This window comes from Haemaphysalis longicornis, unplaced genomic scaffold (genome assembly GCF_048455015.1).
Source record: "Haemaphysalis longicornis isolate Haplotype H1 unplaced genomic scaffold, Haemaphysalis longicornis Haplotype H1 scaffold_1, whole genome shotgun sequence".
NCBI classification, from domain to species: Eukaryota; Metazoa; Arthropoda; class Arachnida; order Ixodida; family Ixodidae; genus Haemaphysalis; species Haemaphysalis longicornis.
In genome coordinates, this window is record NW_027526203.1 from 172,373,516 (window position 1) to 172,396,776 (window position 23,261).

The 23,261-nt window shown below is 47.6% G+C and overlaps 1 protein-coding gene across 2 annotated transcripts in view; it reads left to right on the plus strand.

Moving 5' to 3' along the window:
• Positions 1–23,261, plus strand: part of LOC144139377 (hemocytin-like) — a 224,618-nt gene that overhangs the window by 65,731 nt on the left and 135,626 nt on the right. For both annotated transcript variants that reach the window (XM_077671743.1, XM_077671748.1), the window contains exons 22-29: positions 841–1,076; positions 5,075–5,256; positions 6,011–6,273; positions 7,768–7,898; positions 10,298–10,586; positions 13,534–13,648; positions 17,805–18,021; positions 20,665–20,712. In XM_077671743.1, coding sequence (XP_077527869.1) covers positions 841–1,076; positions 5,075–5,256; positions 6,011–6,273; positions 7,768–7,898; positions 10,298–10,586; positions 13,534–13,648; positions 17,805–18,021; positions 20,665–20,712 — 1,481 coding nt within the window. The remainder of the gene's footprint in view (positions 1–840; positions 1,077–5,074; positions 5,257–6,010; positions 6,274–7,767; positions 7,899–10,297; positions 10,587–13,533; positions 13,649–17,804; positions 18,022–20,664; positions 20,713–23,261) is intronic.

Genomic DNA, 23,261 nt, shown 5'->3' on the forward strand with positions numbered 1-23,261 from the left:
GGAGCACGTGACCTTGAGCTGGTAGCATCCCTTGCATGCTACCCTTTGGAGAGCATATCAAGACTTTCTCAGACTCCTGGAATTCTTATCACAGCATGTGAAGAAAGCACACTTCAAAGGTGCCGCACGCTTTCCGCTTAGCCTGCATTAAAGTGGCCATGAAGACAAAATACAAGTTATGTTCATTAAAAAGACTGCTTTTTCCCGATAAAAAAGACAACAATTTTATCGCAAACTTCCCACAAATAATTTAGATGAAGCAGTGCCGACTCCTTCGCCACTTTCCGGCAATTTGACGCCACAGAATCTTGTTTGTGCGCCACTGAACAAATCCACCGCCAATAAACATGACTAGGTGATTGTAGTGAGGCCTCTTATTTCGTTTGATCGTATCACTTGAATGCTATCTTGCGGTGAAGAGGCTGATAACTGTTTTTAATTTTTGCTCGTAATATGTCACTCCTGCCCATATGACGTCACGGTAGCGCGAAATTTGAAAGTTTTTCAATATTTTTGGCGTTTTTTCGGCTAAAAAACATCTTTTGTAAGCTTGAATGGAACGAAGTGAGTTACCAAAAATTCGTTGTTTCAAATGGAGCGAAGTCTGTCTTCGTAGCCCCTTCAAGCGCTCGAACGTGCAGTTGAGGCCGACGGTGTTTAATTGGCTTAGTGCAGAGAGAGCTTTTTGTGAATACTCGCTCGCCAATATTAGTGCTCTGCATGGGCGAAGCTTTCACGAGATAGCCCAACAAGACACAACGCATTAGGTCATTGAGTAGTACGAACAGTTGGGCCATTAGTGCATTTAAACGCAGCGCTTCTTCGTCTCTTTGCCTGCAGTGTGTGCGAGCGGGGCCGCTGGCTGTGCACACAGTACGACTGCGCCGGCACGTGTGCCCTGTGGGGGGATTCGCACGTGCGCACCTTTGACGGAGTCGCCTTCGACTTCCGGGGCACGTGCGACTACGTGCTCGCCAAGGGGCGCCTTTCCGGAAAGGAGAGCGTCAGCGTGGTTGTCCAGAACGTACCCTGCGGCAGCAAGTCCTCATGCGCCAAGACCGTCACTATCGTCGCAGGTAGAAACACTTGTCCCGCACTCGCTGAACGGGACCATTTATACGGAGTGCACAATAACCAAGTTCCGCGGTAGCTGCAGGCATTTCTTTTGTGGCCGTACGTCTTTCCCGTTAACCACGCGGCCGAAACTCGGATGCCTTAAGTTTAATGTTTAGTTTTGCTTTCTTTTTTGGGCGATGGGACATGCGTATCGCGTAAAGGTATTACTTGATGGCGTCCGTTTTCTTTCTTTCCGCAATGCGGGAGGCATGAATTGGTTTGGGATACCATTGTATATTTTGTTGGCCTATTTGCGACCCCTCTGAGGGGAAAGATGCGCGTACAGGGGATGTGCGGATGGGGTGAAGCAGCGACCACCGAAAAAAGGAACGTTAAGTCCGCTGTCCGTACCAATCAATATTTTGCACTCGTTCGGTGCCTAAAGGCAAACATCCATTGTGACAACTCAATGTCAAAATAGGCTGAAAATCAAAATATTTCGATGTCAACATGTTTACATCTGGGTAGTGTGAACTCTTGGTTCACCAGAACGGTCTCAGACTCTCGTTAGTGCAGTACTGGTCCTTATTTTGCACAAACGCCGCTTTGGCGCAATTATGGCCCATCTTAGCATTACGAGGCCACATCAATGCGATCACGAGCGGAATTACGTCGAAATGACTAGTGGCGTTCGTTCCCATGCCAATCCCGCGTAGTTATGCCGGGGTGGCTCCTATCACGAACATGGCAACATGGCCCCATTATCTATAGGCTGAAAGAAACGCCCTAACGACATCTGTTGTTCTGCGAGTCCCCGATGGATGGATTAGCGGTCCCTCGGTTTCAAATAGGTGGTCATGCCAACTAGTTTTGCCGCATTTCTATTCGAACCTTTGCACTGGATACACGAAGCGGTGTAAAGTTCGGTGATAAAATTTCTCGGAGCAACCTTTTTGTCTTTGCTAGGTCAGTATACCCCCACGTGGAGCGTAATTTGTCCCCATTTAGGACGTAAAATTTTGTATACTTTTGCATTTCTGCGAAACCACATGCTGCCAAGCTTCAAAAGGCCCCAGGTGGTTCTTGCTATTCGATAACCCTTCATAATACGCTTCTCATGGCTTAGGTGCAGATTATAAGGCGGTACATCAATCTCATCCCAAAACGGAACCGTCCGCCTTCTCGGTCTCCAACTGAGCAGCTGCAATAGCCCTAAAGCATGGATTCGGAGCCTTCGTACCACCTGGTGTGCTACGATGCATCTTATTTCTTGTATCTCAAGCAAGTACGGTGGTTCACAACAAGCCTCTTGTCAAACTCTCGCCAGAGCAGTGGCCCATGGCCGGCTAGCATACGGTTTTCCAATATATAACTTCAGCCCCCGGCATCTGCGCGATTTGGAAATACTAAATCGTTCTATGATTCGAACCATCACGGGTCTCCCTCGACACACCAGAAATGATCTTCTAGAGTTGGCAGTTCCTCTTCCAGACGAACTAGATGTTTTCACAGACGCAGCAGTGGCCAACAATGCCGCAGCGGTAGCTTGGACTTGCCCTGAATTTCCACCCCTGGATGGGTCCTGCAATATCTCACAAATCCATGGCCTAGTAGCAGAAGCCGAACTTTTCGGAATTCTAGGTGCCCTTCAAAGCATCCAAAAGAATCGCCCGTCACTTCCCCAAACAAAGCTACGCGTTATCACAGACTCCCATGTGGCACTTCGTGAATTAAATCGTTCTTTCACCCCAAACGCAACTGCCACTACTATACTGAGAAAAATTCAGGAGCTACGGCAAGAATTCGTATATGTTCGTTTGGTTTGGACCCCGGCGCACACCGAGGGTGACACAGGGAACCAGTTAGCCCACATGGCTGCCCGGGAGAGTCTCTCACATCCTCCCGTGGTTTCTTCTGACCCACCCCCACAGGACGCGACCTGGCCTGAAAACTACCGCAAAGCAAAGATCCTTAGTCGTCAGCGCCTCCAGGAATCCTCCCCCGTGGGTTTCCTCACACCTCTAAAACGTCTCTCCAGAAAAGGAGAAGTTATTGCAAACAAGATATACGCAAACTGTGCATATACCCCCGACATTCTCTTTAAATGGACCTATCCTCGTACAGCATATACTCCAAAGTGCATATTCTGTGGGGAATCAGTCGTTTCCAATCTTTACCACCTTATCTGGATGTGCTCTGCCTTTTCACAAGGACGATCGGAGCTTTTAACACTACACTCCATCCCGTGTGATGAACAGGACCATATTAGCCAAATGCGTGCCAATCCCTCTTTATTAGAGGCAATTGTAGAGTTCTCTTTCCAGAATGGTCTCTATAAAGCAGTTTGATTCGTGATTGACTCAGCCTTGTATGGGTCAGTGATTCTGTGACAAGTGCGAACTGACTTTCTAATGGGACAAAAAGTGCAAATGTGTTATCGATTACTTTTATTTTCATATTTTTTTCCCTTTCCCACTCCCCCCCCATCCCCTTCAGGGTCTTATGACCTCCTCCAATAAACAGCCAATCAATCAATCAATTCTGGTAAGGTAATTAAACGCGGCCTGTTGCTCATTTAAGTGTCCCTTTAAGCTGCGTTTACAACGTATCGTTGCCACCAGGACTACTAGAGGTGACCGACCGTGCAACAGTACATTGCTCCTGCATCTAGCTATAGGAAATTGATATTTTATATAATCTATCCAACCATTCGTCGGCGCGTTTAACAACTGCTGAGAAAAGAGAACTTTTAGCTGGCTTTTGCAATGAACAAAGCGAGATCACCGCATCATCGTATGTGAATAAACACCTACTTACCTCCCCCCCCCCCGCCCCCCCGCTTACCGGCACTCAGTTACTGCAGCGGGTTACAGAACAAATGTGGCTTTTCGCGTCAAAACAGAAATGGCAAGAACATATATGAAATCTATTAGGCTTTAGGCGCCTACATGAAACATAAGCCAGTAGAACATGTCTAAACTTGCAGTGAGCGGTAATGCAACAGTTCACTCTACCCTTTGCCATCAATATGGCAGCAGATGCACATTGGAGACATGTATCAAACCTTCTAGCCCGAAAGCAAGGATTACTGTCCACAGCTGTATTCGCTGCCTTCAAGCGGAAGAAAGTTAGTGCGGCAATTTCCACAATCGTGAATGGCGCATAAAAACGCGTTTACACTTGGCAATAATCCTGTGCTATTCAAATCAACCTATAGTATACGGCCACCTAGTAAGCAATTTCTCATCCAATTTTTTGTGTCCGCCCCCCTATTCCCCCCCCCCTTCCCCCCAATTTGGAGGCACCAGAGTCTGTTATTGCTGTAAGCTCGAAATATCATTTAACAGGCAGGTAGATATTTTTTGTGAATACAATGAAGATGTTTTTTTTTTTTTTGGGGGGGGGGGGGACCGTTAGGATAGTAACATAAGTCCAAACGACGAGCGCAGTTGCAACCAAGAACTACGTGCATTACCTACGATTCTTCTGGGCTGTCTTGGAAAAGACGACGCACCCCAGCGGGAACAATTTCCAAGCGGCGGAACTTCGAGCGAGTGTTTGAACAGCACGACGCCTCCGTGTTACTTTTCGCGGGGGCAGGCAACGTAATGGGCCGCTGGCGTCACATGGTAGCCATTTTACGGTACACGTTTCAAGGGTGAGGCGCGCTGCATTCGGTTGTGGTGCCGATTGTTCAAACGGCTTTCAGCAGTGTGCCGCGCACCTTGATGTCGCGTTTCTCCCGTTCTGGTGAACGCGTTAATAAATAGCACATGCACGCGTACAGAGGGAGCCTGATCAGAGCTTTCCTCCTGGTGCTTCGGCCAGCGAGCGCCAGCCTCCTCTCCGGCTACTAATACAGGAAGAATGGCCTCAAGACCAACGATTCGATTCTAATGCTGGATTTTTCTGTGAAAAAAATTGTGAGCTTGCTTGTGACTGCAGCGTTGCACTTAGCCTCTTGGAGCTGTGGAGCAGGCTAGCCTCAGAGGTGGTGTTTATTCCCTTACACTTGCAGGTTCGGAAGAGCCCCTGGTGCTGACCGAGGGCCACCCCGTGCCTCCAGTGCGTGAGGGGAGCGGCCTGAGCGTTCGAACCTTGGGCCTTTTCGTGGCTGTGCACGTGCACGGAAGCCTGAGCGTCTACTGGGACAAGCACACGCGCGTCTACGTCGTCGCCGGGCCCTCATGGGCGGGAAAGGTGCGCATAGATGCTTCGTCTTGCCATGAGCCCCTGAAGTGCACGGCCGGTTCAAAAAAGTGTTTTAGGTTGGCAACGAAGGCTCTTCTTCCTTTTATTTCATACGAACCGTGGCGGCGACGCAAAATGTTCGCTGTTTGATGCGTAGCGAAAGCAGAATTAGTGATTTTCCTCAAGTATTCGACGGTTTTTCCATTAGAGCTGTGCAAGAAAATCATACACAAATGGCGCACTGAAACATGATGTACGAAACTGATGTAGGATTGGGAAACGCGAGGTGTTTTGACAAAATGTAACGTGTCAACATCCTCGTTTAGCGTTGTACTTCCGCCGCATCACTTTTGAAATCCCAGGAGAATCCCAGCCTTCGTATTCTTGTAAATGGCGGACGTCATTTTCAAGTGACGTAGTATATTAACGTGAGAAACTCATGTCTTTTATTGGTTCGGGAGTCATGTGAGCACGGTGTGCGCGTCGTTTCGCGCGACGTTGTTGTTTATTTAGGCCGTTTTTAAACGTTAGATTACACTCCTTACGACACTTTCCACCCGGTGCCACGACGTAGACGGCCCGTGCTTCATGCTTGAGAATAGTTCCATTTTACATCAGATGCTGACATCTCGTTTTCGTCTATGCTCTATTTCACGAAGTTGGTGGGAGATTTCTCTCCGTCTTTCGCAAAGAAACGCGAAACGGTACCCAGCATGTGTGCCGCTGGTAAAAAAAAAAATTCGTTTCCGTGACGTTGTTGCAGCTGAGCGGCTTGTGTGGCAACTTCAACGGCGACGCAACGGACGAGTTCCTGGCCCCGTCGGGCGGTCCCACGCTGCCCCAGGCTGAGGAGTTCGTGGACGCGTGGAGGCTGCACAGCTACTGCCCCCTGGCGCAGCCCTCGCTGCACGGCTGCCTGCAGAGGCCCGAGCGCAGGCAGTGGGCCTCGACCCGCTGTGCCGCGCTTAAGGAGCACCCGTTCCGCGAATGTCACAGCGAGGTGGACGTCCAGCCCTACTATGAAAGGTGACGCCGAAGCAGCTGTCGGAACGCTGAAGTGAAGTTTTGAACTCGGATGTGGGATCGCGTCGGGTAGTTTAAATCTTCACTTGGCCAGTTAGTGAAGAGCCAGTATATATGAAATGACTGGAATGACAGAAAACACCACATGCCCTTACCGGCCCCTTACAAACTGCTGCGGTGTCGTCACACTCGTCTCCAGCCCCTATCCGCCGCAGTTACGGTGGCTAAGGCGTTATGCTGTTGCGCCCAAGGACGCGGGCTCCACCCCGGCGACGGCGGCCGTTATATGACAGAAAAGAAAAACAAAAACGCCGGTGTTTCGATGTTTCGCCGCACGTTAAAAATCCACAGATGGTCTAAATAATTCCATAGCCCATTCTGCGGCGCACCTAACAGCCCAAGGGTATACTACGGTGCGTAATACTCTCCCATTCTTTTTCTTGGGGAGAGAGAAAGGTATTGTATGACTGTGCGCATTTTTTGTTTCTACATATTTAGTCCTAAAAGGGAATAATTTGTTTCTTCAGGCACAAGTTGTAAACCTTAAACATGCTCACCAATCTTTAAATTTAGAAGTCGAACGAGTGTGCAACCTAGCTGGCGTAACAAAATTTCTGAGAAGCATGGAGCTAGGGAAGCGGCACTTTTGAATGCACTTTTAACGAGCTACGTGCGAGCATATTGGTCGAAATGGGTCAGGACGTCGCCAACGCATTCTAGGCTTTGATGTGGTCAGGTAAATAGACAAAGTGTCTGGTTCCTTTAGGTGTCCATTTAAGGTACGTTTAACACATATAGTTGCCATGAAAAATCACCAGGGCGACTGACCGTGCAATCATGCCTTCGGTAGCGATTGTTGGCATCACACCCTGCATTGTACAGCATTTTGGTCATGCATATAGCTATAGGACACTGATATTTTTAAACAATGTAGCAAACTCGTTATCAGCGTGTTTAATAGCCGTTGGGAACGAAGGCCATCGTCGAGATGACCCTGCTATAGGAGGTCAACTAAGAAGTAATCTATTGCAGAGCCGGGAAATTTGTAGATTGCTGCACGTCATTTTCTTTGTGTAGTCCTGATTTTGGCGCTGAATCCTGCCAGGATCACACTGCTATAGATGAGCCGGATATATATATATATATATATATATATATATATATATATATATATATAAAGGAAAACTATGAACAAGGTAGCGACAATGATTGTTGCCAACGTTTCAGCAAAGAGACTTGCATTTGCACAGTTGCAGTATTTATTGCCAGTGCTATTCAGCTGTTTTGATAGTGTTTCATATTGCCGAATGAGGTAAGTTAGTCATTTTTGTGATACAGGTATAAAGGTCCGCGCATGCGCAACTGCGAACTGCAGCGAGTGGGGATGAGGCAGCACTCTACTCGAGCAATTGCATGTCCCTGATGCCGTCCGCCCTCCGCTACAGACACATTGTTGCCAGCCCCGAATACATCTCGTCTCTGTCTCTCTTCGTGCAGGTGCGTGTCAGACACGTGTGCCTGTGACACGGGCGGCGACTGCGAGTGTCTCTGCACGGCGCTGGCGGCGTACGCACACGAGTGCGCCCAGAGAGGCGTGCGCGTCCTTTGGCGGTCCCAAGAACTGTGTCGTGAGTGCCCTGCTCATATCGAATCACTGATGCGCTCGCTCGTCCTCGCACTTTGCGGGATTTCGAAAACCTTCGTTGACTACCCGCCAACGGAAAACGACGCTTTATCCCTCGTCAAAGAACGAAAAAGAGATAATCACGGGACCAACACAAATAAAAATATGCAAAAAGCGAACCGGCATTGACGCTCTACATGTCCTATTCAAGATCAAATCAAGGTTGAGTTCTCAACATTGGTAGAGCGTCGCCAATGTTGATGGTCACTGTGGCAAAAAGCTGCAGAGACTTCTTGACGGAGCCAGAGCGCCGGTGCAGCTGCGGAAACTTTGGTCGTAAACAATACATTGCACAGCTTGGTTGGTTGAAAACAGAAATTATACAGAAGCAATATTACAATGTACTGAACGATATTTCGCCATTATTAATCAATCACTTATAAATCCAACGTTAGAAAATGTCAAACACATACCACAGAAAATGTCATTCCCGAGCAGAAAATGAAAAAAGTTTGTTGATACAAACATCACTGAAATTTGTCTTTGAAAATTATAGAATGCCATTATTTGCGACTGATACGGGCACATTGAGCGCAGTATGTGGATGTAGTCGGTTAAGCATCACAGGTATGTTGTAACTAAGCGACTGTAAGAAGTAGTACGCGCGATGCCGAGGAACAATATATTTATCTAAAAATTATGGTGGGCACTGCTCGAAAAGTAAAGCTGATCAGTAAAGGCGGTATGGGGTGTCCTATTAGGCAGTATTGTTTTTCTTTTTTTGTTCGGTTTTTATTGACGCATATGGGGCTAATAAAGCTTCAGCACTTGAGGCTGATATTAAATGTCAAAAAGAGAAATTTGATTTTATTAAATTCGAAAAGCATTTGTAAGCCCCACCAAGCCGGTTTCTTGAAGTCTCCGCCATGAATATCACTTAAAGTGCATCGCTTGGGAAGTATGACGAGGGTGATGCGTGAGTACCCGTGACGTCATAAAAGGATGCGATATTATACCTGGACTGAGTTTATCAAAGATATAGTGTAACGTAACTTAGAGTTGTGGTGTCCGTGTAGGACGCTGCAGTGACGTAGCGGTGCGTCCAGAACTCTTGGGTCCTGCGCTCCACAAAGCGACTGAAATGTGCTGAGAATGTTCATAAATGCGCTTACGTTAAATCGAATGACTATACGCATGGCTAAAGGAAGAAAACGATACAGTCGTGATTGTGCTGCTTTAGCGCGCCAAACTCCTACTGGACGACACTACAAGGTACATATGTGGTCGACTGACTCTTGTAGGGGACAAACGAGCTGGGCGGAGGGTAAAGTAAGGGCTACGGACTCCAGACACGAACAGCGCCAAATACATTTATTTATACGACACGTGAAAGTATACCGCTTGAGCTTTTTTTTTCCACCAGTGGCCTGTATCCGAAATGTCTTCGCTCGCATTCGACGCTAATCCTATGCTATCTCGATTGAGAACTTTTGAGGGTGTGAGGCTTTGGGTGGGTGGGAGTGTTTTTTATGTGCAATATTTTTGGCTGATTATTACAGGGAGGTGGGTAGTATTACTTCGTGGTAGGCGTGAACGCCAGTTCGATGCCGGAAGTACCAAAGCCTGCAGGTCGGCGCTAAACCTCTGCGTCGTCTTCTTACACGGCAGGATTTGACCATTAAACTCAAGATTTTCTGGGTGCGGAGTACCTTAGGACCATACAATATCCGCCCGCGTCCGTGCGCACAGCATTTACAATCGCAAAAAATCACACAGGCACCGGCAGGATTCGAGCCTGTGTCTGGTAGACCAGACAAAGTTGGCGTCAGTCGTCTTACCCATTGGGCTACGACCGTGAGTTAGTACCCGAAAGTCAAACGGCTTACTCCCTCGCCTGTAACGGTGCGGAGTACCTTAGGACCTCCCAGAACCCAATGTCCGTCCGCGTCCATCACTGCGAACACCACCATCAAACGAAAATCAAGCGAGATTCGATTTGAGCCGTGAGTTGCAGTTTCATTTAGGGAATAATCAAGGTGCAACTCACGGCTCAAATCGAATGACGGTCGGGGCGCAACTTGGATGTCATTTCGAATCCCCGCACTCCGCACCCTCGCCATCATCCACGGAGTGGAAATGCTGCCATTTTTTTTTTTCGCATTTGGTTATCATTGTATACTGGCCGAATCGGTACAACGCTCGCACGTGGTAAGATAATTGATTGTGTCGGGCCGCAACCAAACCAGAATATAAAGCCTCCCCGAAGAAAGGTTCAAGTGCTTTGGAAGTCACCAAAAACGCTACCAATCGACGCGGTTAAACACGTGTTAGCACTGCCTGCCATTCGGGGCAGCAGAAACGACGGTCCGCCAAATGGTCGTCCCGCTTGTCTGTTCGTTGCAGCCGTGCAGTGCGCCACCTGCGACGAGTACTCCGCATGCGTGAGCGGCTGCGAGCCCCCGAACTGTGCGCACCCGACCTCGGAGGCGAACTGTCCGGAGGCGGCACCGGTCTGCCTCGAAGGCTGCGCGCCTGCCCGCTGCCCAGTGGGGCATGTGCATCGAAACGCGACGGACCATCACTGCGTGCCGTACGCCGACTGTGAGGAACCACCCGAGACCGGGTGCAACATCGGCGGAGTTCTCTACAAGGAGGGCCAGAGGGTGGCAACGCCCAATCCCTGCCAGTCCTGGTGCGTATTCACGTAGCTTCTGTGTACGGGTGAGGGTTGAGCCTAGTCGGATGCTCTCGTTACGCGACACTGCAAGAAGACCTTGTCAAAACTTCAAGGCAAAGTCCCTGCATTGATACCAAATACGTATAGCACATAACACTGCGCCGTCAACAAAATTATCACGCATGACGAAAACGTCGCAAGGAATCGTGGAAGAGAACATGTAATTATAGCAAATCGAAAGAAAAGCCTAGGACATCATTAAAGGGACCGTGCAGACAATATGCCACTTCGCTTTGTAGATCTCACCACAATGATGTTCGACCGGAAAGAGTGCCTCTTCATTTGCGATTAAAAGGACCTATTGCAAATTGCCCGCTCGCTTCGTAATCCTTTATGAGTTCCAGAATTTTCTTGTGACGTACGTTGGGAAAGACAAAAATGGGTAGTCAGTATGCTGACCGCATGCCAGTGGACTCAGTCGCACAGGAACCGAAAATCGGGCTATAGGAATTCACATTGCAAAGCTAGCGGAGTGTTTCCACTGTGAACCTGTGAAGCGTAGCCTTACATTTGACTAAAATTTGGGAAGAACGTGCCGCTGTGCCTCAGTGGCTAAGACGTGCTGCTGAGCCCACAGACGCGGGTTCGATTCCCGACCTCCGTGGCTGCCTTTTGATGGAGGCGAAAGCAAAAACGCCCGTGTTTCGATATTTCGGCGCACGTTAAAGGAGCCATGAAGAGAAAACACAAGTTTGGTTCATTCAAAAGATTGTCTCGTTAGAATCATACTGACGCCACTTTTACCGTAAACTTCGCTCAAATAAGCTACATAATTAGGAAAAACGGGAATGGTCATGCGAACCACCAGCTCATTTCCCGCAACAGAACCTATGTCGTCACATGAGCTAAGCTCTGCGATTGGCGGAGGCTGGCAGAAGCAGACGCAAATTAGGTAGAACTTACAAACTAGACGAACGAGCGATTTGCGCTTAAATTTAGGGCACATTCTTTACAAAGCAATAAGAATGATGGGACAAACAGTGGAAGTTACGAAAGCACATGTAAACATAGAACTACTGATGCGTTCTGCTGTTCGTACTGCGCACAGCATGCTTGGTTTCGCTTCACAGCACTACGGGGCTTGGGGTTGTCTCAGACAACACTGGCCGATTGACGCAAGCAACGGTGTCTTACGTGACCCCATTTGTCGAGCGAGCACTGTTTCAGGGAACGAATATTTTCTCCCAGAACAAAAACAAGCCAGGTTTAAATGCGGGCAAAAACAAACCAAACGCTTGCCACGGTATGGTGGCGCCATCTAGGTTACGGAACGTAAAGAAACGCGGGAACAAATCAACACCGCTGTACAGGGTGGACACAACCTTCGAACGGTCCCGTGCCGCCGCAATTGGGCCAACGGGCTCAGCGCGTTATTCTTTTCGTTTCCCACGAGACCTAGCAACGCGAAACAGACAATATGATTCAAACTTCTTCAGTAAACCGCGTTGCGGCGATAATTTTAGCGCGGTTTTGACACAATGACTTGCTTCGGCGGCGAGCGAGCAACCAAAAATGGCGGCGCCAGCGTATACGTGTCTCTACCCTGTACGGCGGATGCGTGAATGAAGGTACTCTAGGCTGCAGAGCGGTCGGTTTCAGTGATGTCACTTGGGACCACGAAAACGCACGATTGAGCGGGAAAATCAAAATTTTAACCCACATTGTTTAATTTCTCAGTGAATAAAGCACCGTTTGTATCCTGACAAGCGCTGGGGGCACTATAAAACACGAAATCTTTCGAATAAAACCAACTTGCATTTTCTCTTCATGGCTCCTTTAAGGACCCCAGGTGGTCGAAATTATTCCGAAGCCCTTTATTACGGCGCGCCTCGTATACCCCAAGTGTAGCTTCGGCGCGGAAAACACCCAAAATCTGTATCTGAAAATTGGCTCAACGTGTCAGAGTTCTATCGTGAATACAGTTGACCCTGGCTTCATCATTATCATCATAATCATCCTCAACAGCCTACTTCTGTCCACTGAAGGACGAAGGCCTTTCCCTCCGTGGCCTTTCCGCCTTTCCTATTGATCTCCCAACGCTCCTGTCCTGTTTTGGAAACGCGCCGCCCGACTGCAGTGAGCGCAGTTGACGCGTCGCACTGTTCGAGGAGCCGCACAGAGATGGCGCAATGTCCTTGAGCCGGTTAGGGTGCCTGGATGCGCGCGGGGAGGCGGGCGCACGCATCCAGGCACCCTAGAGCCGGCCGATACTTTCGACAGGGTTTCGAGTTGTGCAAGTTGGAACGTCTCCGAACAATACAGCGCTTCTTCGCACATTTAGCATTCTACCCTGCAAATATTTTTATTTAATTACGGTTGTGGGTTGTCTTCATGGTCCCATCAAACGCAGCAGCTGCTGCAGTGACTATGACAGTAAAAACAAGGTCTACTGACATTCTTTCAAACGGCGACTCAAGTTGACATTGGACCTATACAGCCAGTATAACGACAAAAAAACTGGGGCAGTAAAATAGCATTTTATACATTATTCTCACCCATTGCAGCCAAATTAGTGGTTGCTGACTTCGACAAAACACGATTTTTTGTAAATCCCAATTGATGTCGTGCACTGCACTTGTAGCGGTACATCACACACTGAAGCTTCAGCAACCGACTTCGGTAGTGTTCGCGGTAGCTTGACACCGTATTTAGCGCTTTCAAGTTCTCAGTTAACTTCGGGCATACTAACAAAGCTCGGTGCGATAATTCGGCGCAAATTGAAAAGAAGTAGCACCATTAAAAACCGTTCGGTTTTCGTATAATCGTATTTTAGCAATCTTTATTTTCTCATGCGATATAGCCGCATTTGCGGTACTTATACGAGCGTTGTGTGCGTCCCTCTGACCGCGGTAAAAGTGGTAAAAGTGGGCGCACAATACGTTGTTACACCTTTTATTCGCAGCTTCTGCAACAGCGGCAAAATCGACTGCATCGGCCGACCCTGTCCTATCGAGCTTGCCACGTGCGCCAAGAGCGGATGGTCCGAATGGTACAGCATGTCAAACCCACAGTTTCAGGTGCGTCCTTCCTCTCTTTTCGGACTGCTCCAGAACCAGCGGGGCAAGCAGACCTCATTCTCTGAAGCCTCTATATAGAGGCCTCTATATGAAGCCTCTATATAGTACACAGGGAAACGGGACTTGAGTCTCCCTCATGAAACATACACACATGAAAACACTCTGGAGACACCTAAGTACTTGTTATGATTGTTGATGAAAAATCATTGACGTCCAATTGAACACCACAAAGTGCTTCTTCGAGTGGGTATGTTGACATCGCACCGGGAAGTGGTGAAAAGCCGTGAGCCGCTGGCGGCTGCAGTCATCGTAACCAGCCAGCCTCGCGGAGAGGGTACGTGAGAATTTTGTTTGGTTATGTTGTCGCCGTAGCCAAATGGGAACAGGTGAAACGCCCGCGAGCTTCTGATGGCGGAAGCCATCGTCACTGGCTAATCCACCCGAGTGGGTTTGTTGTTATTCCTATATTCAGTCTTATGGTGTGGTTATACTAATGGTCAGCCTACTGATGTGCCAATCAACGTCAAGCTTATTGTACATCCAGCTGTGCGTGTACCGGTTGTCGACGTTTTCCCAAGTCGAAGACGACAACGCATTCACAGTATCCACGGAGGCGAAGTGCCATCGGGGATGGGTTCTCGACTCGCAATCCCGTGAAGGTCCTGGGTTGTCCTCTTGTCTAGTCGTAAATTTTGACAGTTTTCTTTTTAACTTTAGTAATTTTCTTTCATTCTCTTGATCTGTAGGTCATTTCCTGGGGTCGTTTCGCTGCTACCGAAATTGGATGGCTGGTTTTCTGTTCATTGGTCCATTTAATGCTTTTGCATTAATTCCGTTACTAAATGCAACAGCGTTTGCGCTGCAGCATCCGAAATGTCTGTCGTTCGGCACTTTAGCGCTGCTGAGATATTTAGTTTTTTTTAAGGGAAACTTAGATACAAGGATTCCACAGGCACTGATTCTGTACTAAAATTAGCGCCAAAATATTTGCCGTTGGGCACTTTAGCGCTGCTGAGATAATTATTTTTTTAGGGAAACATACCTACAAGGATTGCACAGGCGCTGATTCTGTACTAAAATTAGCGCCAACATATTTGTATTCCTATAGAAGAGAGCTGGTAATGCCTCCTTTTTTGTAAAGCCACAAACACGGAACAGAAACCACCAAACATTTTCCACGCTCCCTCTTCTGATGAGGCGGTACAAAAAATTCCGCGTTACGGCACTCTTTTACTAAAACCAAACAAAATCAACCATGGAGGTTATATCCAGTGCACTCCATCTGTGTCTAGAGATTTCTCTGCAAAACCGTGGCTTTTCAGAGAATGTGCAACATAGACTCGTCTTCTACAACCATCAACTGGTCTAAAATGTGACCCCATTGTTGTGCATTAATGAAAGCAGTTGTTCTTTCCAAGAGCGTGTACTGAGGGTAGGGTGCCATACGAGGGTGAACCGCCAAAACCTTCGGTGTATGAAAGCTGCCTCATGTAAGGTGTTTGAATGCGACCGTGTGGATGCGGCCTCCACCTAGGGGGCTGGCAAAGTCGTTGTATACTACTCTGCCTCATGGAGCGTGTCACGGCTGAGCCAGTTAGAACATCTACTGCATAATAAAAGAGAGACGTGCATGAATAGCGATATTTCCGACGTAAATAAATCAAAATCCAATTATGTGTACAAGCAACAAAAAAAAAAAGAAGTTTCTTGGAGGAATGTCGAATCCAAAAATAAGGTGCAAACAGAAAAAAAAAGTGGAAAACAAGTGTGCTCTCTTGGCATGCATGGTACTCCTGCTGGTGAACTGGGCATAGCAGACAGGATAAAAAAGACGAAGGGACAGCACTTCTAAACACTACGATACCAGCAATAAAAATGACGCTAGCAACCATTTGCTAGCAACAGAGGTAAGAGCTTATGCTTATCGTGGCATTTATTTTTAGAGACTACCTCCGTATCTAATCACTAGAATGATAAATTAACATCACCTCGTATGCCACTCTTTCCGACTTCCCCAGTTTTGGTGGCGGCAGGTGGCATACGGTAATAGTGAAAGCAGGGTTTTCGTGGTTTATGTATTTATCGATGCATAAAAGAAAAGGCGGAACATTTTGTGTCCCAGGATGCGTAAGACGACGCACTAGAAGCAATGTGAAATGTATACGACTTATTTAAACGGCACCTAATCCTTTAAAGCTGCCACTTTTCCAACACCGCAGCTGAAAAAAAAAAAAAATTTCAATGAGACACAATTGTTTGTATTTTTATGTCATTTTCTTAGTTTGAAATTGAAAGCTCAGGGATCGAAAATTGAAGAAATCAGTGTTACATTTGATTGAAGAATTTAATTAATCATGCACTCCCGTATTATACGCAATGCCACATAATTTGTAATGCGCCTGTAGAAACATAAAAAAAAACGAAGGAGAAATGTAAAATTCAGAAAGTGTAAAAGTGAAAGGCCGGGCAGATGGAAGATAAAATTCCTGGGGGAAAAAAGGGTCGCCATCCCGCTCTGCGAAAGTTGAGGTTCAGCAAAGCTGTTGTACACCGCTACAAATGGTGATGGGGGAGGGTATGAAATGTTTCTCATTGTCTCGGCGGGCTTGTCGCTTGCGTTTCGCTAGTGTCACTAGATGGCGTTACAGAGTATAGGCACTCTTTTCTCCTATAGTTCCCTGCCACCGCCGTGATGATTGGTCAGTTCGCATTACGTGAAATTTGCTTACACTGCGATGGTTCATGTGCATCGCCATTCTGTTGTTTATGCGTTTTAGTCGGTCAACTCCGGTAGGCTTAGGTTGTCTTCCCTGCTCTACGGCTGGCCGAATGCAATCACAGATAACGCGTGTAACAGCATTTCAGCAGCAGAAATATGCCCAAAGATGCTGTTTTGCTACATCTTCGGTCGTGTTGCTTACAAGCGACCCGGTCGGAGTTGCCGTAGATGCGGCAATCTCACAACACTGATGAACGACAAAATGGCCGCCGTTGCAGAGTTGCATGCTCCTCAGTGGCGGTACTCTAATACCTCATCTACTGAAGCTACGCTCGGCTTCTCTGGCGGCAAATGCTGGGCCCTGCCTATAGCCTGACGCATTCTCTCGGCGTATTGGGAAAGAACTGCTCTATTTAGCGACACTAGTCCTGCCTAGCCTTCAAAGATAACCTGCAAACATAATCTTTACCAGGAACAAACGGTGGGGGGTCCCATTGTTCGCGAGCGCCTTATCATCCATAATGCGGTTTCGATGCTTGTTTTGCGGTTTTCTTGAATGAATTCTGAGCTCTATGCTGTATACCTGATTAGCCTGACGCATGCGTTAGGCGTCTTATGCCTTGGCGCCTTGGCGTTCCTGCCCAAGGAGACGAAACCGTTGGGGAGTAGAGGTGTACAGCTTTACTGTAAAAAATTGTGCTTTATCCCTCTTTCATAGGAATCGTTAAAACACGAAAGTGAACGGTGCCTTCACATGCGCAGTTGAATGTTAAAGCAACCTCCTTCATGTGCGAAGGGTTCGCGAGCCTGACCCGGCCAGACGAAGTGAAGGCGACATGCAAGAAACAAAAAAATAACCGGTTAATTGTGGGACCACAAAACCAAAAAATGGCATGCACAGAAAGAGCAGCTTGAAACATAACGGTCATGGGAACAACGCGACAGCAGAGGGTGCCTCAATTCACGCGCGTCCCCGCGTACTCGAAGGCGCTGGTATCGAGGCGCCAACTGTCGGCGCTCGTTAGCGTCATGATGCGCTACTTCGCTTCGCCTCTCCTAGACAGCAGCACAATCTGAATGAGTCATAGGGAAGGACATAAGACGCGTTCGTATACAGCTGTTCCAGTCTCTGTTCGTAGCGCAGTATGCAGAGCGCCACGTACCTCCCGTTGTGGCGAAAGGCTAGAGAGTTCGTGGGCCCGAATCTGGGCGCCGCCGCGTCAATGGCACTTTTTCTGGCGAAGTCACTTCCGTGACGGATATGACGTCAGTGAGATCCTTGTGTATCCGGGCATAAAACCCTTTCGTGTTAAAAAATTCTGTAATTGTGTTCTAAAGCAGATGTTCGCAAAACCAAAACTCGGTAAGTAGGGTGGAGGGACAAACAAGCGAAGGCTGCAACCAAACTGAAAGCTCTGTGGTGGCGTTTGTGGGCAGCGAGGCAACGACTTCGAGATCCTCCTCGCGCACGCGGACCGCTGCCCCCTGGACAACATGGTTCGCGTCGAGTGCCGCACCGTCAACAGCCACGTGCCCTGGAACGAGACCGGGGAGGCGCTGCTGTGCTCCGCCGAGACGGGTCTTCGGTGTCTCAAGGAGGACCAGGACGACGGGCCGTGCTCGGACTATGAGATGCGCGTCTACTGCCAGTGCGGTGAGTCTCGGTGGCTTGCTCCCTTTTAGCACGTGGATGTGCTTTCTCTCTCTGCCTGGGCTCTTTTCAGACGTGACGGTGCAACAGATGCAGTAAAATACATTGTTCCATAGAGTTTGGTTGAGGGTGCTGGTTGCGAAAGTACATCGCAATTTTCAGACTTCAGGTGACATTGAAAGTTGGTTACAATGAATAATTCGGGTCACGGTATGTAGGCAGCGCTGGCATTTTACGGGAAATGGCCAGGCAAGCAACGCATTTCATATAAATGCCTACTTGGTGATTTCAGAGGTTACCAGCGGAGGCAAGGAAAGGTTTGCGCAGCGGAACGCACAATTATTGCTGACTTCGATTACAAGGTACACACAATTAGAGAGGACAAACAAACGAAGTGGGCTACGTGGTCGTTCGTTTGTCTTCTCTAATTGCGTGTGCCTTGCAATCTAAGGGGCATTCAACAATAATGCAAAACCAACAATCCCAGTTCCTTACCCTACGGAACACGCAAGTATTGTACAGATCGGAAGCGAGCCCCCGCCCTCAGCGATGGTTAACTCTAAAGAACGAAGAGAGATTGAGGCCTCCTGCCAGAAAAAGAGATACTCGTCTGCTCCGAAACGCGGAAGCTTCGCTGAAATCGAAAACACCGCTGTGTTCTGGGTTGTAGTGACACGACGCTTGTACAAAGCGTAATGCCAGCTGACATGCTTAGCTAGTGCGGTGACAAAGCAATATAAAGGAGATGAATTAAGCGCTTCTTGTACATACAAGAACGCTGTAAAACAACTAGTTTAACCGCATCCTTGCTATCACGTGGAATATTCAGGACACATCGGGTGCTACACTCGCCTTCAACAAGACATTATAGGAAATGAGAGGTATTTCGTCTTTGCGTTACAGAGGGCCGTCATGTGTTAAGGGTGGTTAGTATGATTCGCTTCCGTTATAAAAAAAATTAAAATCCAGTGTTTATCTGTTTTGGCGGGTGCTAGTAGACCGTACGAGGCTCCTTTGCAAGATCCCCACATTTGTGCGCTGTGCATGAATAATTTATACGCTGAGTGGAGTGTAACCTCATGGTTAATCCAACAGATTTAGGGGAAATCCCAAAGGTGGCGTAAGTTTCTGCGAAGGGAAGTTTGACATCCACCTCAGTGCAGCCGAACGGCTACAAAGGAAAGCTATACAGCTTTCTCAGAAACTTCGCAGGTGAAAAAAAGAAAAACTGGGAAGTTTCTGAGAAAGCTGTATAGAAATTTCCTTTGTGGCCGTTCGGCTGCATTGAGGTGGATGTCAAACTTTCCTTCGATAAAACGACATGATTGATTTCGTGAACATAGCCCGCACCCTTCCGCGGAACAGAATTCTTTTTTGTTGTCGGCTGTACGCATGACAGCACCAACAACAATTCATCACCCCTTTTCAGTATTGTTCATTCCACGCGCTAAGATCCTTGGCACCGGCTTGGTCTTGACTTCGTCAGTTTGGCCGCATTCATTTCCCAATTTCCTTAATTCCCATGTGTAATTTCCAGGTGTCGATGTCCCTTCGCTGCAGATTTTGGGTAGCTGGAAATTAGAACGTCTGTCAATATCGGCAATACTTAATTTTTTTTTAATTCATTTGTGAGAGCAGCTCCCTTCAGCTGGGATGGAGTTAAGTTGAGGGTCGAAGGCTAGCTGTTTTAAATCAAGGAAAAATGTTCTTCGGGTTCATGCACTCCTTAATATGGGAAATGTGCTTCTGTTCTCCTAAGATTGTTTCCTGTCGTGTGCATAAAAACAGCTACGTGTTATTCTGGAGAGCACTTGTTGAGTACTGTAACGCCTGCATGAACGCCGACGCCAGCTGAAAGCTAGTGGGGTGCAGGCAGGAACCTACTAGGGAAATGACCGGAGGGGGGGGGGGGGGGGGAGGGGGGGGGCGGCAGCCTTATTGAGCACAAAAGCATGTGCCCGTACCTAGGGGTGTCCAGTCCTCTCCGCGAACCTGTTTCTTCGCTGAGCGTGCCACCACGAGGTAGGGTGGTCGCCACTGGTTCTGACCTGAGAGCAAGTCATTCGCTTCAATGTCTACAGTCTTACGCTCTTAAAAGTATACTTGGGTAAAAAGAACACCAATAATAAGAAAAATACATTTTTATAACTTTTATCACAAGTTTGCACCTGCCATAACATCACCAAGCACGGCGAAATGCTGCCTTTAAGAATTCATCGTAAATATTGCACTGCATAACTCAGAAGAGAGCAGGTGGCCGGAAATAATCAGGAGCCCCCCCAGTATGGCATTTTTCATAACCAAGATGTAACTTTGGCTCGTAAGGCGGCTAAAACTAGAACTTCAAGAATACGAGTACTAGATGTACAAGCATGCTCAAATGTCGGGTTTCAACGTTTGCACTCTAAGGCAGTGCCGTGGGTCAACTTCACCGCGACGCAGTCGAGTGAACACTCCGAACTTTTGAGTCGAACGGCATGCTCGACATCGTATTCGCTGAAATTTTATTGTTGGCTGCACAGATTTGTCATTCCAGGACATGCGGTGAAACTGATCTACAGGATAGTCCCAGAGTGTAGCAGTATTTCGAAGAATTATTTTCAGTGTACACCTAATAAGAACATTCTTCAAAATTTTCTTTCGCAGCTCAAATTCAAGAGACAACGACTTTTCCCGTGCCAACGACTGTCAAGCGTAAGTTTTTGTTTTTGCACTTTAAATATTCAGGCTGAATCACGAGCCACGTGCACGCCTTGCAGGGCGCTCGGCTGGAGAAAAGGCACGCACAAGCGTTTGCGTTCCCACTCGCGTTACGTATGCGCGCGCTGCTAACGAGTTTCTTATTCCACTGCTGTTTTTGTTGACGCCCGTTCACGAGCTTAGATAGACTTATCCAACCTTTCGAAGTGCTGTGGAGAGGGCTCATTTATGCAAGAGTCATTTACCCAGAACGTCTGACAGGCTCGACGGAAATTTGATGTGAAGGAAAGAATTTAGGAACGCTTTGAGTAAGCTTCTTATGCGAATTTTAAGAACAGTACAAGACCACAGGAGCTTTTGAGGTCTTCCTAGCAGTACATAATTTTGGTTGAATGTAAGCATGTAAGAAATCTTAAAAGGAAAAAATTCCCCACAGTTCTCTCTTAGGCTTAAAAACTGATTTGAAGCAGTAGGTCCGGCAAAAGCAGGTGAGGAAGCTAACTGCGATTATATTTTTAAATAGTAAAAAAACACCGATTTTTAAAAAAGCACATGTATTATTTTTTTCCGAAAATTCCCTCAACTGGTGCCCCACTGGGGGATACCAAAACGTTTTTAATCAACAGAAAAATGAAATCTAACCAACTGAACCAAACAATTAAAACCTATCAAAATCCTCGATGGGAGCGTTGTTAAAGTCATACCATTACGTTACTCGCCAATAAATGACTATATAAATAAAATGCTGTCCTTCTCGAAATGAATCATGGGGGGTATATTCCATCACCTTGAGACGCCGGGGTAAGACACCTGAAGATAGGGAGACGCTTTGTTTTCTCGGTTTTAAAATGAGCATTTGTAGCAATGATGATCGTATGGACATAAGCTATTTTCTACCACTCAATGTCCGAACGAAAGCTACGGGCCACGGGCCACGGTCGGAAGAGTAAACCAAAAGTCACAAGGAATCAAGCAGGCAGTTACCATCTGGTTCTTTTCCGGGTTCGGTGTTTCTACGCGAATTCACTTGTATCCTTTCTTCCTGGAGACCCATAATCTCCGCGACGGTATGCAGGGTAAATGTAATTCCGACAGATATTGAAGAGGCTTATTACTCTACAGTGACACCTGTCCCGACAAAAAATCGGCGGCAAATGAACAGGAGAGAGCGAAAAAAAGATAAATGGCCGTGCGTTTCGGAAATCTCTGAGAACTTCTAATGGGGACAGCATGAGCAGAGATAGAGGATCCCTGCCCCCCTTCCCCCCTTACCCCCACGTGCTTGCTGCAAAAAGGGGGATTAATAGGAGCAGTTCGAACGGAACTTTGATTCGGCGACGTCGTGTCACGGGACGACTACGCCACTTGAGCTTCCCACCGCGTCCACTGAATTCCACCTCCGATAGGGACGGAGAAGACGGAGGCAAGTGAAGTCCGCACTTTTAGGATGGGACTAGAGATCATTTGGTGTAGCAGGTACCCCGTCCGGCAGCAGTGGGCAGTCAAAGTATTCGTGCTTCTTTTTTACTGCTTTAATCAGTGCTTCCTGACCTGCCAATCCCAAAACAGCAGTTTAAATACTTGAGGGCGAGGTAATTAATTACATAGAACGGCCTGAAAATCGACAGTTTCGGTTTTCATCACTTCCAGCGCGGAGGGCGCGTATGACAGAACCACGCCATGACTTCACCATTCTGTGCGAACGACACAACTGCGCGTATATTTTAGGCACTATGAAGCGGAGGTCGCCGGAGGCGTTGTTTCGACCGCACCGTTTTTCGACATCACTGCTGTGTAAAAGTCCTGATGGTGACTTCTATTGCGACTCTAGGCTACATTATCGGCTCCTTTCCGGCATGTGGAGCTTTTTTTTTTTTCGGCAAGAGTGCCTTCCTGGGGAGTAATTATGCCTGTAAATCTGGCTACGTGCATCAGTTCGTGAACGCGCCAGCACCTAGTCGCCGCTCGCCAGGCCGCGAGTGTTAACTGACGTCACGAGTTTTTGCCAAGCATCGGAGACACTCGGCTACGTCACCTTCTTTTCCGTATACCATGAAGTGATGTCCCATTGATGTCCATTTGCTGCGCACCGCTTAGCGTGCTGGTCCGTCGGCGTGCTAAATGAGTTTAAATTAAATTATGTTCCACGCGTCGCAGGCCGTTCAGGTTTCACCCAGGGAATTCTATTGAGTAAAGAAAATTGGTGTCGGTACCCCTTAAAGTGTTGTGCACGCTGCCGCCTTGTCGTGGTGTCTCCAACGAACCAAGAGCACAGGAGAAGAGTTCATGCTGTGTGTGTCTTTACTTTTGTCCCTGTTTTCTTTTTGCGCCATTTTGCTGTAACCAGTTATGTATAACTGAGCACGAAGGCGTACCATGATGTGCGTAGTTCGTTGTTTGTACATAAGACCTTGTTTCTACATGCATTCTAAACCGAAGCAATCAATATGTTCGCACTTTTAGTTTACACTGCATACGCTCCTGTGACATTTGTTAGCGGGCAGTAATGGGCTACTAGGTTCTTCTGTCAAAGAATTACTCCT